Here is a 16,393-nt window from a genome sequence, read left to right as displayed (position 1 = left end):
AGACAATTCAGTAAGAATTTGATAAACTCGTCGATTGAAATTGAGTTTGTGAAGATAATCTTTAAGAACAGAAGATGTGAGCTAGCTACGAACGTTTACTTTGAACATTTGATCATACAAGGCTCCCGGTGGCACACAAAGCAATAACGTTACTAGCTAGACCGTTACTGTTTCTATTTGGGTGTGCCACTTGCAATGAGAGGAAATCAACACCGACTGGGTTTTGGAGAAACAGAAATAGCATCACTTCCAAAGTCCAGTTTAACATTGACAGAAGAAGAAGAGGATAGCCAAAATAGAGTCAACCTATAACCACCCTCTTGCAAGTCGTCAGGACATCTTGGGTAAGCTCTAGCTGAATATACTGAAAATATTTAATTCCTATTATTAAATAAAATACATGTATAGTGATTTTACCTTGGGGAAGTTCTAGCTGAATATACTGAAAATATTTAATTCCTACAAATAAATAAAATACATGTATAGTGATTTTACCAACAGCCTGCTGTGGTGAGAGTAACCTTCTCCTTACAGTAGATGGTTATGATCCACACTATTCCTTACAGTAGATACATATGGTTATGAGCAACACTATGCTAGTCTCTCTTGGCTAAGACTTGAGGAAAGACTGACTGCATCACTTCTTGTTTTTATAAGAAACATTAATGTGTTGGAAATTCCAAATAGTCACCAGGGTTCTTTTCAGGTCCAGAACAAATTCAAGGAAATGTACAGTATTACACAGAGCCATGAGTGCATGGAACTCCCTTCCATCTAATATAGCGCAAGTGAACTGCAAACCTGGTTTCAAAAAACAAATAAAACCATTGGCGTCAGCTAATGGGGATCTTAATTAATTAAAATAATTCACTGTGGATGGCCCATTTCTCTTCAGGTATTTACAATGGACCACATACATGATTGTGTGGATGAATGTGAGTCTGACCACTCAGGAACCACACACAACTCAGAATTTCAGCTCCATGTCTCAACTACAATGAGCAACAGACCAAGACCAGGTCAGAATCAACCTTGCATTTGCCCTCAAACCTATCATGCCTGGATATGGAATATCATGTGCAAATACATTCATACTCAGTTTGGATACATGTGTGAATCTCTTCAGGTATAAATACATCTAACCATGTCTTAATTCCCCCCTTCCCACTCACTGACACAGGTGAGCGAGTCCGGCTCTACTCAGAGTCCCAGGTGTGCTCCCAGGTTGGAAAAAGGGAAAACACAGAGTTTCAGGATGTGATGACTCCTACTGAGGATGGCGGGGGTGATGGGGCTTCATTCCGAGGCCGATCACAGTCTGCTCCTCCTGCACTGTGGGCTGCAAAGAAATATGGCTGCCAGCTGAGGAGGATGAGTGATGAATTTGACACCTGGCTCGACAAAGGGGTAAGATGTGGGCTGGCAGAGGAGTGTACAATTGAAAGATTGGGGACAAAGCAGACACTCATTCCCATTTTCTATATACATGTATAGTAAATGTGTAATATGTGACTTTATCCTTAGCTACAAGAATGGACTCCACAGGTCTAAGCATAGTTTATATACAGTAGGAAGATTATTTATCAGAGTATCACTAATTGACAGTGATTGCAGTAAAGGCTGCTTTACATAAAAATGTATAGAGTTGACCTTTCAATCCATTTCCCTGCCCAGGAGCCCAAGAGAGGGATTAGCCCAGGAGGAGGCAAGCAGAAAGTCTCCCGAGGATGGTTCTCTTTCCTCTGGAGTCCAAAGGAGGCAGAAGGCAGGGAGTGAGAAACCAATACAGTACGCACCTCTTTCAGAGACCCAGCCAAGGCATAAAGGAGCTCATACACATTTCCATAATGACTGGACCACACCTGAAATATACACATCTCATAGGCATACTTTTGCTTAAATTACAGTATGTCTTTGGAGAATATCACCAATTCAAATGTGACCTTTTTGTACAATCAAATCAAACATTATGCAAAAATGCATTGCATATTGAAAATATGTTGCAATATTACCAAAAAGTTATTCAGTGCATAATAAATGCATTTTCGAAGAAATGCAGTCAATTAAAAAGCGACAATCTCTTGTGCCAATTACATATTTATAAACATATTTGCAGAGAAATGTCAAATTGTTCTATGAAATGTTTCTACATTTGTAAGTATGAATTTCAAAGCGTAGGCTAATAACTAATGGTTTGAAATAAACAAAATGTAAATATACTTTAATGATTCTTAAAATATGAAACCTGTGAAAGAACAACTGGTCTGTGACGACAATAATTACAAGACGGGTATGGTGTACAAAACGTTTTATTATACAGACCCCCCCACCTATGCTAGCCTATTAAATGCCTTTGTCTGACTTGACATAGGCGCATGTAACTCCAGTGTGCGATAGAATGAGTAGATTTACGTAGACTTAGATGGACAGGCACCTATTTCAAGTCAGGGTATTGCCAAAAACGTAAAAGTAGATGTTCAGTTATCTTCATACATACTTAACTGATACACTAAGTTTATTTTGGTATTGTTCTTAAACTTAGATGCTTTACATTTCATTATCTTCTTTAATTTGCAATAGTCTTTAATTGATTCCGTATATTTTTTCAATTGTATAGTGTGTATACCGATATGTAAATATTTACAATCCAGGCCATATGCAGCCTTCTCAACTGCCTTATATGCAAATATTCGGAATACTGTTAAGCATTCAGTTGAAGAAATATGTGTGTATATGGCAATCTGATGTATAAACAATAGTAGGAGTCGTCCACTGCCATCAGTTAACACTGATATTCTACTTGAAAATTTGTGTGTGGCTTAACATTTTTATATTTATCTTTTTCATAAAAAAACAACTGTATAACTATTTGTAAATATTTGTTATGTTACGTAACAGATTAAATGTTTGAACATTGCTTATTAAAATGTGACTATTGTTTTATGCATGTTTGTTGAAGAAATTAATATTAACATGCATTAAGGATAGGTCTTTATTTAAACTAACCGATTGGCCTAACATTTGTTCAAGAATCAAGGAACTATGACTTAAACATAAATATGGTCAATTAAACATTACATTTCATTATAGGTTTGTTTGTAGTTCAGAATTACATTTAACACATTGTTCTATGACTGATCAAGTATATTGTTGTGGGGCTCTCTCCTCTAGACCACACTAGTGGGATCTCTTTTGCAGAATCTTGTTCCACTGTCCATGTCAGACAGTCTCTCCATTCCCCCTTCATCCAGGTCAAAGTCAAACACCTGCCCATTTTCTCTCACCCTCTTGGGCCGTGCGGACCTGGGTAACACAGCCACACCCTGCTGAATGGCCCACCTCAAGAGCACCTGGGAGGGAGTTCTGCCATGCCCCTCTGCCATAGCAACAACTTCTGGTTCCAACAACAGGACACCTTTCCCCAGAGATGAATATGCCTGGAAGCAGACTCCCGAGTCCCTGCAAATGACCCTCAGCTTCTTCTGTGTCAGTCTAGGATGGAACTCCACCTGCAGAATGGTAAAAAATATATAATAAATGAGAGTTAAAATCCCAGGCCAGATACAAACAGCAGCTGTGCCCTTGGCTAAGCTAAATTCGAATAGATTTAAACTATGGTCTACTCGGTATGTGTCAAATTTGAAATATAAAACCACTTCAACAAATCATGAGGACATTAATGTACCTGCAGCACGGCAGGGCGCACCCTGCAGGTCTCCAGCAGCTCTATCAGGTGCCTTGGAGAGTAGTTTGAGACCCCAATTGCTCTGAGCATCCCATTGGCATAGAGCTCCTCCATGACAGTCCAGCTGTGGGCTCGATGCTGTGCATTCCTCTCATCTTCTGGTTCCAGACCCTCAGTTCCAGGCCAGTGGATAAGGTACAAGTCAATGTATCCCCCTAGCCCCAGCCTCTCCAGGCTACGAACACAGCCCTCTCTGGCCTTCGAGCCCATGTCCGCTGGGGACAGCTTACTGATGAGAAAGATGTCTGCTCTGGTCAGGTTGTGTTTGGGCATCAGGTCCAACAGGGCATGGCCCAAGTCTGCTTCATTGCCGTACACCGCAGCAGTGTCAAAGGCACGATACCCTTCCCCGAGTGCAGCGTCAACACTCAGGTGCATTTGCTCACCTTGCAGCCTGTATGTTCCTAGGCCCAGGAGGGGCATCTGAGCCCCAGTATTCAGTCTAAAGGAGGGCAGGGGGGAAGACATCAACGCCAGATAGAAGGGCTGGGGAGTACTGGGCTGTAAAAAAAAAATGGACATTGTGGTTTAACCATTAGCCACACACAGACCTATACAATCATGCTACACACACACACACACACACACATCACAACTGTTACTACCAGACCCGTATGATTGCTCGCTAAATACTGCACAATTTAAAACACTTCCTCACATGTACGTGTAAATATCGGACAATAAATTGTGCCTTCCTGTGTGATACTGATGCTAAAAATATTATATTGTACTGAGCATTTTACTTTGTCGTATACTTATCTTTGTTATTATTTCTCATTGCATTGTCGAGAAGAAACCTGCAAGCATTTCGTTAGACAGTATGTAACGTTATACTATGTGTATCCCGTACATACGACTAATAACTACAACTTGAAACTAGTGGAATAGTACTTCAAGACAAGTCTACATTGCCAAGCTTTTAAATGTATTTTGTTGAGCAGAAGAGGGCTCAATTCATTTAACTGGCTGGGGTACCACAATATTCGCGCCATGATGGAACTGAATTTGACAGGAAATTGCTAGCTATTAGACCAAATTCAAACCATTTCAGTGACTGCAAAATACTATCATATTTCTGACATAGTGTCATGTTTTGCTTCTCATACGTTTACTTTCTTTAGAGACAGACAACTTACTTGAACGATGACCACGTGTTGTTATGTTTAGATGGTACGGTACACGAACACACGTAGTAGGATCTGAGCGAAGTTGGTTATGTCCGAAAGTATTTTATGGGTTCCCTACTTTCTTCGCGCACATCACCAGATGAACTGTGGACGCATTTTAATAGATCGTCTAAAGTGGCTTCCTTCCTCTTCGTCAACTACCTCTATAAAAATAACACACAGGCCATATGAATGACACTTTCACTATAGAGCAGATGATTTCTCTGCTACCGCATGGCAAGAGGTAATGGAACGCCAAGTCTAGGACCAAAAGGCTCCTCTACAGCTTCTACCCCCAAGCCATAAGACTGCTGAACAATTTATACAATCGCCACCGGAATATTTACATTGAAATTACCTAAACTAACCTCTACACACTGTACATAGCCTCGTTATTGTTAGTGTTACTTTTTTCTTATAATTTTTTACTTTAGTCTATTTGGTAAATATTGTCTTAACTCTTCTTGAACTGCACTGTTTAAGGGCTTGTAAGTAAGCATTTCACGGTAAGGTCTACACTTGTATTCGGTGCATGTGACAAATAGAGTTTGATTTGAATAAAGACAAGTCATACCCAACATTGGAAGTCAATAGACGTTGTCATGTTATTGCAGGTGACAATGCAATAAGTCAACTTTTGCTTTAAAATGGCAGCTGTTAAAATTAACTTCAATAATGCTAAATGGCTAATCATTTTCTTTAAATACTCACAAACCCTTAAATATGCCATCAGGAACAGTTCCCAGTGACATGCTGTAGATTGGAAGAGGCTGAATAGATGTTGAAATATGTAGGGGTGAAAAAAGAGGACAGTATAAAACCATTTTATTAATCTTCATGTGCTTGAAAAGGGTTAACATGGACCAAATCCTAATTACTGTCCATTGTCCTTTTTCCTCACTTATCAAGTAATTGAAGACCAGATGGGCAAGGACAGAGAAATGGGACATTTCAGACTTCAGATTTTGCCATGGCATGAAATCCTCGAAAGAGATTTCCTTCCAAGCATCAGGTGAAATTACTGAAAATGTGCAACATTGTGGTACCATGGAATGTATTAGATTAGAGTATTAGAGTTCGTAAAGATAATCAACAAAAAATGTATTAAATGAAAAATCGATGGGATCAGAGTGAGAGGTCGACATTTTATTTAAGCTGCTAAATGACAAAAGCGGCTGACCAAGACATTTCTTCATGTATTTCTTATCAAAACAAGTCAAATTTGTCCAACGTTTCAACAACCGTAATGATGAATTCGAAATAACTAATTCAAAATAGCTCCCGGTTTGTTCCCATTCAAATTAACAGCATTTTAACATTAGCAAAATTCCAGAGAAGCGTACAATCAGGAAAGTCTATAGGCGTAGATGTCTATTTTATTTTGGATTACATCCACGTCACGTTATACAAAAACAAAAAGGACTTGCAACGCAACAGAAAGCGAGTGATTAGTTCATATATGCATCATGTGAAATAGTAATACAAGCTGTGTGACTATGACGGTGCAACGGTTTTTCGGTGGTTATCTTTTTATTTAGTTGATGAAACGGTCGTATCGGGTTTTGTTTCGAAGGCGATGCTTTATCCTATGATGCTGCGTTGAACGTGGCAAGGCCTTCAGAGGAGATGAGCTCGGTCAGCTGTTGCGGTGTGTTTGGTTTGTCGTTCAGTCAGGTTGCACACAACACCTCCAATCTTTGAATTGGGGTCTACTACACAAAACATAATTCCTATACTACACCAGAAAATCCTAAACTCCAAAAGTCCAAAATATAATATTAACAGACATTGAGACACTAGCCTTCCACCTCAAGTCTACAAATCTGTTAACAATCAAACACTCAATACAATTATTCATAGACTGCTGTGAAGGCTGGCGTTTCTTCCATCATAAATAAACAAAAACTAGTCAAAATCAATTAAGTGTGATGTTTGACTAAGTAAGAATTCTGAATGTACAGTATTGTCCCTATTTCCCGTTTTCCTATATAATATACGATTACAACCAGCTTCAAAAACCTCTGTGCACTCATATAGTAAATCTTCCCTTTAAAAAAATAGCCCTTAGTAACCTCTACCAAAACCATTGGAGTAATTCTCCTCAAAGTAATCATCATTATCAAAGCCTGAGCCCAGAACATAGAGGAAGGAGGGGGCACAGAGCTGCCACCAACAAAATCTCACCGAGAACCACTTCGCACATAGCTGGCAGAGGAAGGTGAGAGCAACAGGGTGTGGCGGTTAGCCAGGGGGCTGCGCTCCTGGTAATAACAGGAAGTAAGTGGGGGAGAAAGTGGCCGCTGAGGGAGTGGGGGAAGCCGTCGCTCATAAGGATCCTGCTCAAAGTAAGAGGAAGAGTATGGGTCATGGCAGACACTCCTCTCATATAGGTCATGATCGTAATAGGCCCTAGGAGGGGGTGGAAGGCGACCACGAGATGGGTAGTAGTCACTGTGTGGCGCTCGAGCGGGGAGGTAGTGAGGAGCGTGGTGTGGGTGAAGTGGATAGTGATGAGGTGGGGAAGGGTAGTCATCCCCTCTGCCATTTCTGGATTGATTGTTGCGGGAGATGGACACGAAGATCTTTTGGCCCTCCAGTTTAGAGTGGTATAACTGAGAAATGGCCCCATCGGCCTCATTTTCTTTCTGCATGTGCACAAAGGCTTCACAATGTCACACTCTACCACCTTACCAAACGGCTGGAAGAGCGGTCTTGTCAGCTGTGGTCCCCTCAGGGACATTCCCTACATAGATCTTTGTGGCATTGCGGACCTTTGTTGTGGCAAACCCCATTGAGCTCATGGAGTTCTACCACTGCCTTCTGGGCTGCCTCCTCATTCATGTGCACAAAGCCATAGTTTTTCAGATTGTCACAGTCCAATACCGGACTATACTTCTCAAATAGGGTACGCAATTCTGGCTCTGTGGTTGGGGAGTTCACATTTCCAGCAAATATATTCACCCTTTTAGTATGGTAGCTAAAAAGACAGTATTGACTTAGCTGTTGCACATAAGGGGTGTTTCAAGTTTACAGGATTCATGGAGGACACTTGTTCAGCACTCAACCGGTCTAAAACAAAAAATAAATTAAGACATTAACATCTCATTGGAATCGTTAGAGTAAATAGGAATTCTGGGGTTGTCAGGCACAGTGTGGGCGTTTGGGGGTTAACTAGCTTGTTACAGCCAGGCTATTTAACGTTAACTGGCTAGTATATTTGCTAGTAGCTAACGTTAGTGACTGATTGTCAGTCAATTGAAATATCTAGCGAGCTAGTTACATTCCACAAAATAAAAGTGTGCCTTTCTGACCAAATAGAAATACCTTAGTAGATGTAGCCTAGTTAGATCATGTTGTTAGTGTATGTGGGGGTTAGCTAGCTACTAGTCACAACTAGCGAGATAGCTACTAGCGAGATAGCTGCTAGCTAGCCTGCTGCTGGCAGCTAATCTCGCTAGTTGTGACTAAAATGGTCAGCTGCTAGCTGGCTGCCTTTTTGAGGTTGTAAGACAAGTTGCTTTCGTCTATTTCTGTACAAATGAACTTAAATATCACCGTGTAGGTTGGGTTACGTAGGTATGTACTTTGATGGCTTCACCACAGCCCTACTTTCCACTGACAACAAATTACGATAGCCAGGCAGCAAGCTAGCGGCAGCGGGCACTAAAGCTAGCTGGATAACTAGGAAGGGCAACGTTTGTTGTGTACGGCTGCGTATTTTATTTAACTAGGCAAGTCAGTTAACAACAAATTCTTATTTACAATGACGGCCTACCCCCGCCAGACCCGGACGACGCTGGGCCAATTGTGCGACACCCTATGGGACTTTCAATCACGGCCAGATATGGAATACTGAAGTATAATTACAAGTATTTCATAAGTGTCAAAGGCTTTTTATTGACAATTACATGAAGTTGATGCAGAGTCAATATTTGCAGTGTTGACCCTTCTTTTTCAAGACCTCTGCAATCCCCTCTGGCATGCTGTCAATTAACTTCTGGGCCACATCCTAACTGATGGCAGCCCATTCTTGCATAATCAATGCTTGGAGTTTGTCAGAATTTGTGGCTTTTTGTTTGTCCACCCGCCTTTTGAGGATTGACCACAAGTTCTCAATGGGATTAAGGTCTGGGGAGTTTCCTGGCCCTGGACACAAAATATCAATGTTTTGTTCCCCGAGCCACTTAGTTATCACTTTTGCCTTATGGCAAGGTGCCCCATCATGCTGGAAAAGGCATTGTTCGTCACCAAACTGTTCCTGGATGGTTGGGAGAAGTTGCTCTCGGAGGATGTGTTGGTACCATACTTTATTCATGGCTGTGTTCTTAGGCAAAATTGTGAGTGAGCCCACTCCCTTGGCTGAGAGGCAACCCAACACATGAATGGTCTCAGGATGCTTTACTGTTGGCATGACACAGGACTGACGGTAGCGCTCACCTGGTCTTCTCCGGATAAGCTGTTTTCCAGATGCCCCAAACAATCGGAAACAGGATTCATCAGAGAAAATGACTTTCCCCCTGTCCTCAGCAGTCCAATCCCTGTACCTTTTGCAGAATATCAGTCTGTCCCTGATGTTTTTCCTGGAGAGAAATCGCTTTTTTGCTGCCCTTCTTGACACCGGGCATCCTCCAAAAGTCTTTGCCTCACTGTGCATGCAGATGCACTCACACCTGCCTGCTGCCATTCCTGAGCAATCTCTGTACTGGTGGTGCCCCGATCCCGCAGTTAAATCAACTTTAGGAGACAGTCCTGGAGTTTGCTGGACTTTCTTGGGCACTCTGAAGCCTTCTTCACAACAACTGAACCGCTCTCCTTGAAGTTCTTGATGATCCGATAAATGGTTGATTTAGGTGTAATCTTACTGGCAGCAATATCCTTACCTGTGAAGCCCTTTTTGTGCAAAGCAATGATGACGGCACGTGTTTCCTTGCAGGCAATCATGGTTGACAGAGGAAGAACAACGATTCCAAGCACTATCCTCCTTTTGAAGCTTCCAGTCTGTTATTCGAACTCAATCAGCATGACAGAGTGATCTCAAGCCTTGTCCTCGTCAACACTCACACCTGTGTTAACGAGAGAATCACTGACATGTCAACTGGTCCTTTTGTGGCAGGGCTGAAATGCAGTGGAAATGTTTTTTTGGGATTCAGTTCATTTGCATGGCAAAGAGGGACTTTGCAATTAATTGCAATTCATCTGATCACTCTTCATAACATTCTGGAGTATATGCAAATTGCCATCATACAAACTGAGGCAGCAGACTTTGTGAAAATTAATATTTGTGTCATTCTCAAAACTTTTGGCCACGACTGTATAAATGATCAGCAGGCTTATGTGATGTGATTTTCTTCTATTTCCTTGGAGCATGCACTTTCAGATCAGTGCAGAAAAACAGTAGTGGAGGAGTGAAAGCCACATGTAGTGACTCTATAAGTTTCCCAATGTAAAGTTCTTCCTCTTATTTTTCAACAGCACTGTAAAAATATTTTACAGGTATGAAAAAGCAATATGAAGAAGCCCCATCATTAGGCTAGCTTTCACCAGTCCTGGGGTGTTATTTCGTGAAGTGAAACGTTCTGAACTTTGCAGATGGAAATGTCAAAAATAGGATCTCAAAACTGTAGCAAAAGATCTGCAATAAAGTGAAAATAATTAGTCTCACTCATAAAAACGTGCAATTGTTCAGTGCATTTTCTTCATTCATCAGCAATATGTGGGCAAATTAAGCAGGCTGGAGTTCCTTCCCATCCATGACTTACAGTTGAAGTCGGAAGTTTACGTACACCTTAACCAAATACATTTAAACTCAGTTTTTCACAAATCATGACATTTAATCCTAGTAACAATTCCCTGTCTTCGATCAGTTAGGATGACCACTTTATTTTAAAAATGTGAAAAAATAGTAGAGAGAATCATTTATTTCAGCTTGCTTTTCTTTCATCACATTCCCAGTGGGTCAGAAGTTTACATACACTCAATTAGTATTTGGTAGCATTGCCTTTAAATCAATGTTTCAGGTAGCCTTCCACAAGGTTCCCAGAATAATTTGGGTGAATTTTGTCCCATTCCTCCTGGCAAAGCTGGTGTAACTGAGTCAGGTCTGTAGGCCTCCTTGCTTGCACACGCTTTTTCAGTTCTGCCCACACATTTTCTATAGAATTGAAGTAAGGGCTTTGTGATGGCCACTCCAATACCGTGACTTTGTTGTCCTTAAGCCAGTTTGCCACAACTATGAAAGTATGCTTGGGGTCATTGTCCATTTGGAAGACCCATTTGCAACCAAGCTTTAACTTCCTGACTGATGTGTTGAGATGTTGCTTCAATATATCCACAAAATTGTCCTTCCTCATAATTCCATCCATTTTGTGAAGTGCACCAGTCCCTCCTGCAGCAAAGCACCCCCACAACATGATGCTGCCACCCCCGTGCTTCACTGTTGGGATGGTGTTCTTCGGCTTGCAAGCCTCCCCCTTTTTTCTCCAAACATAATGGTCATTATGGCCAAACAGTTATATTTTTGTTTCATCAGGCCAGAACACATTTCTCAAAAAAATATGATCTTTGTCCCCATGTGCAGTTGCAAACTGTAGCCTGGCTTTTTTATGGTGGTTTTGGAGCAGTGGCTTCTTCCTTGCTGAGTGGCCTTTCAGGTCATGTTGATATAGGACTCATTTTACTGTGGATCTAGATACATTTGTACCCGTTTCCTCCAGCATCTTCACAAGGTCCTTCGCTGTTGTTCTGAGATTGATTTACACTTTTCTCACCAAAGTACGTTAGTCTCTAGGAGACAGAACGCATCTACTTCCTGAGCGGTATGACAGGCTGTGGTCCCATGGTGTTTATACTTGCGTACTATTGTTTGAACAGATGAACGTGGTACCTTCAGGCATTTGGAAATTGATCCCAAGGATGAACCAGACTTGTGGTCTACCATTTTTTTTTCCAGAGGTCTTTGCAGATTTCCCCATGATGTCAAGCAAAGAGGCACTGAGGTTGAAGGTAGGCCTTGAAATACATCCACAGGAACCCCTCCAATTGACTCAAATGATGTCAATTAGCCTATCAGAAGCTTCTAAAGCCATAACATAATTTTCTGGAATTTTCCAAGCTGTTTAAAAGGCAGAACTTAGTGTATGTAAACATATGACCCACTGGAATTGTGATACAGTGAATTTATAAGTGAAATAATCTGTCTGTTAACCATTGTTGGAAAAATTACTTGTGTCATGCACAAAGTAGATGTCCTAACCGACTTGCCAAAACTATAGTTTGTGCACAAGAAATGGAGTGGTTGAAAAATGAGTTTTAATATAAACTTCTGACTTCAACTGTATATAAAACAGATTAAACAACTGAAGAGCACAAGCAAATAAATCATCCAACTTTGTTTATTCTTAATAACAATATTAATAATTATTTTCTCCAGAGAAAGGCAAGGGAATTCAGACATTCCAGTGCAGCACATTGAAACCAACCAGCAACTCTTAATTACATTACAATCCACCAATAATTATCAATTGGCCCTTAATTAGTTCATCAGATAAATTACTCCTGCTGTAGAAAAACAAAAACTAATTGAAGGGGCTTGGGGTAACGGTTGGTGAAGGCTCGTAATCAGAGCAAAGAGGTAAATCCAGTCTGCACTTCCACTTTACCATCAAGTAAGACATTGTGCTGTGATGTAAAAATGGCTTTCTGAACCACCACACTGAAGCAGAAACCTTGTGCAGCCTTCATTAGCTGATCAGAATCAGAACATGATGTGAAATCCAATTTACATTGTAGTGAATATGCGTTGTACCTAAGATACATCCGTCTAATCATGTTGTACATTCAGAGTGTCAAACTGCAGGTCTCTTCATCTGTTCAAAACGGACATCTGAAAGTAGGGGCAAGATGCAGTAACATGGTGTTTAGACCGTTTGTCCTTGGTGCAGGATAATGGAGAGAGAAGGGCCTGAGGGTTACAGCTGGCTGAGTCCAGGGCTATTTTGGGCAACAAAAATATATATAATTAAACCCACAATCAGTTCATTGCTTTATAACTAATTTCCTTTCATATTTTCCATCAATGAATTCCTTTTGGAAAAAGAGGATTGTGAGGTTTAAGGTAGAAACAAAACTGTCTTAGAAGACAACAGAAAAGTCAGAGGGAGAGGATAGAAAACCCAAACGAAAAGAACACCCCCTCAAGAAAATTAACAATCCCCTTAAAAAGGTCTATACACGCAACCTCCCCTAAACTCTTTGCACCCCCCCCAAAAGTCTCTCCATGCTCCTTTGTCGCCCTCTCAACTCAGTTCTGTGTCAAAGTTTAGCCTCTCTGCCTGCGTGCTCCAGTCTGTCTCCTTCCACCAGCCGACTCCTTGTTTTCATCATCATCACTACTCATCCACAAGCTCAAAGTTTGAGCTCATTGGCAACCTTGGAAGCGATGTTCTTGAAGGCGATGGATGTGCCAGAAATGCGCTTAAAGCGAACCCCGTTGAGGGAGAGGCGGGGCAGCTTGCAAACCTCCATCTCCCACTGGACAAAGTCGTCACAGGCGGGATTCCCAGACACGCACAGCAGCATGTAGCGCTCCCGCAGCTCATACTCGCAGCTGTTCGAGTCCAAAACCTTCCGGATCTCCTTCATCATCTCATTGGGCTCCATGGAGGAGGTGGTCTTCATGCTCCAGGTGAAGCGCAGCGAGCGGGGCTTGTGGTCCTTGGAGGTCAGGCTTGAAGTCGGGGTGCTGGGTACCGTAGAGGTGGAGGACAGGAAGTCCTTGTTCTCGTCTCCTACAGAGCCCAGAGTGACCTTCTCCAGCTTCTCAGCGGTGGTCAGCATGGGTCTGAGTTTGCAAAGAAAGTAGGAAAGGACAGTAATATAATAAAAAGGAAGGAGCGAAACAGAATGGGGAGACAGACAAAACAGGAATCTTATGGGCTGGTTAACAATGCATTCAATCACAGGGGGAGCCAAAGATACAGCATGAACATGAAAAGCTTCACTAAGCTGCAGAATACATGTCTCCTGTTATTAAAATATCTATGCTTGCATTGTCAAAATTGAATGAGCTATATGATCACAATCATGCTATTCTTTACACCACGTTAATCAATGAATGTAATGATTATTTGATTGAAAAAATATATATAAAAAAATATTTAAAATTACAAAAAAAAAAATCACTGAATCAACAGATTGATCAAATGTTCACTATTGTATTCCTCACCTGCTGGCCTCATCTCGACCCTCTCCCTCATACGGGCTCCGCAAAAAAAATTGGCACAAGTTTAGTCTCCCAAAATTCCAATTAGGCTATTACCAGGTTAGAACAAACACTACCAACTCCCATGGCAACCCCTGCACCTTCCACTTCCAGATTCTATAGTATTTTTCTTAGAAACATGCTGCACATATCCATAGATTTACTTCATGTTGGGGGGGGCTATGAGAGAATAACTAGGTACCTCTACAAATTCAAATGTGTTTTTGGTCACCCCCCCACCGCAAAGTGGACTTGTTTAGCATACAACTGGAATGAAAGGTCAGAGATCACATCTTTGTTATGTTAATACATCCCATCACCACCATATAATAACCTTCTTCTCAAACTCCCACAGCAAGGCGTCAAAAACGAAACAGCATCTGTCAGATGCATATGCAGGCATTCTGCAGACATTCTGCAGACCTGTTCTCAGTTTCTCAAGGTGCCCAACATCCTTAAGTCTGCACCCACAACAATAAGACTTAAAAATACATGCACCCCTTGATGCACATTTTTGTAAACGTCAAAACTTTCAATCTTCACTTATTTTCTGATTGAATGGACATCTTGGTCGCTGAGAATATCATATTAGAGCCAAGAAATACACGTCTCTAATGACTCTGCAGTCAACTCACTCAAAATAGAAAAACTAAATCTAAAAAGACAAAGTATTAGCGGATAAGCCATGGTTAAAAAAATATGAAAAAGAAATTGCAGAACATTGCTGTTTAGAAATAGCCACAGGATGGTTTTTCAATACCATTGAAAATATATATTTTTTTAAATTTAAAAAGTCTATCCTGCAAAGAGTTCAGGACTGAGACCAAGTCACTATTATTAGTCACAAGCAAGTCTCAAGGTCCAAGTCGAGTCCCAGGTAGAATGGGTTGAGTCAAGTCCAAGTCGTGAGGCAATAACTTGTCTATTAAGGATACAACACATTTTGATTATGTAATAATATATTTTAACAAAAAATTCCAAATGCAAGCTTCATAAGTAAATTATCAAAATGAAATGCTAGGGCTGGCCACCTAAGCATTTTTTTTTTCAGGTTACCAAAATGTATCTTCGGGATGGAAAAACCAAGTGTAAACGTAAACTAAAATCAGAAAACATTTTTGAAAAGATGAATGGACCTAAATATTTTTTTTATAATATAATCTTTGAGAACTAACGATCCCCAAAATAAAAGCTAGACAGTTGGGAAGAATTGAAAATTCCCAAAACATTGAAATTAGTAATATAGATTATTATGTTTGTGCAAAATAACAGCATTAGCCATGGCAAAATGCATAGAATTGCAGGAAAATAGCTTTAAAACGGCTACTTTTTCTCAGCTCCAAGGGAGAAGATGTAGAATATGTTCTTATAAAATAAAATAGCTCTACAACGCCAAGATGGGGGGGGGGGGCATTAAAAATTTGGCCGCGCCGATAGTCAGACCGCGCCTCCTGCCACGCCCCGTCACCCCCTAAGCCCCTTTTTCATCCAGAAAAAAACCCTGCTATGACTCCATGCTTTGGCATATGATATGGAGTACAAGGAGTGGAATGTTAGCTGGGCAGCACGGCCACAGGCTGGGCAGCACGGCCACAGGCTGGGCAGCACGGCCACAGGCTGGGCAGCACGGCCACAGGCTGGGCAGCACGGCCACAGGCTGGGCAGCACGGCCACAGGCTGGGCAGCACGGCCACAGGCTGGGCAGCACGGCCACAGGCTGGGCAGCACGGCCACAGGCTGGGCAGCACGGCCACAGGCTGGGCAGCACGGCCACAGGCTGGGCAGCACGGCCACAGGCTGGGCAGCACGGCCACAGGCTGGGCAGCACAAAGTGTTTTCTATTGACTTGGCCAAGGACCCACAGGATGACATTTGATAACACTAACGGAGTCAAAAAGGAAACAGGGATGCAAGAAATAAGGGAGGAGTATCATTCACTGAGGGATGAAGAGAGCCGAGCAGCAGACAAGGGTGAATCAGGCGATGGCGAGAGCAGGGCACGTTAGTATAAATGGCAAATGGTTAAAAAATAAGTATAAAAAAATTCATGAAAAGGGTCATGACAAATAAAATGATAGCCTTACAGAGGATAGATAGGACAGAACACAAGGTAATAGTTGACAGAATCAAGTGTGTGGTTATTTTTGCCTACCTTCTGGGGAATCTGAATGTGAGATTTCTACAGCGGAGGGGAGGGGGAAGAAAAAAAAACGGTATGTACAC

The 16,393-nt window shown here is 41.5% G+C and overlaps 2 protein-coding genes and 1 pseudogene across 13 annotated transcripts in view; all 3 read right to left on the bottom strand.

Annotated features, from left to right (window-relative positions):
* Positions 1-2,552: 2,552 nt before the first annotated feature.
* Positions 2,553-5,196, bottom strand: LOC112231335 (uncharacterized oxidoreductase Mvan_2161). The gene is made up of 3 exons (XM_024398038.2): positions 4,882-5,196; positions 3,686-4,246; positions 2,553-3,509 (listed from the first exon to the last, which is right to left on the bottom strand). The coding sequence occupies exons 2-3, from the start codon at positions 4,211-4,213 to the stop codon at positions 3,168-3,170; spliced, it is 870 nt and encodes a 289-aa protein (XP_024253806.1). The 5' UTR covers positions 4,214-4,246; positions 4,882-5,196; the 3' UTR covers positions 2,553-3,167.
* A 1,651-nt stretch (positions 5,197-6,847) lies between these two features.
* Positions 6,848-12,726, bottom strand: LOC112230667 (annotated as a pseudogene).
* The window catches only part of LOC112231334 (serine/threonine-protein kinase MARK2), a 26,399-nt gene continuing 22,292 nt past the window's right edge, over positions 12,287-16,393 (bottom strand). For 9 of the 12 annotated variants that reach the window (XM_042311658.1, XM_024398035.2, XM_042311651.1 and 6 more), the window contains 3 exons: positions 16,323-16,349; positions 14,135-14,170; positions 12,287-13,750 (listed from right to left, as the gene is read on the bottom strand). In XM_042311658.1, coding sequence (XP_042167592.1) covers positions 13,315-13,750; positions 14,135-14,170; positions 16,323-16,349 — 499 coding nt within the window. In that variant the 3' untranslated portion in view covers positions 12,287-13,314. The remainder of the gene's footprint in view (positions 13,751-14,134; positions 14,171-16,322; positions 16,350-16,393) is intronic. The other 3 variants (XM_042311656.1, XM_042311654.1, XM_042311657.1) reach the window with 3 other exon arrangements.

Source organism: Oncorhynchus tshawytscha, linkage group LG33, assembly GCF_018296145.1.
Source record: "Oncorhynchus tshawytscha isolate Ot180627B linkage group LG33, Otsh_v2.0, whole genome shotgun sequence".
NCBI classification, from domain to species: Eukaryota; Metazoa; Chordata; class Actinopteri; order Salmoniformes; family Salmonidae; genus Oncorhynchus; species Oncorhynchus tshawytscha.
The sequence above is the reverse complement of the archived record's forward strand: the minus strand, read 5'-3'. Positions and strand labels throughout refer to the sequence as shown.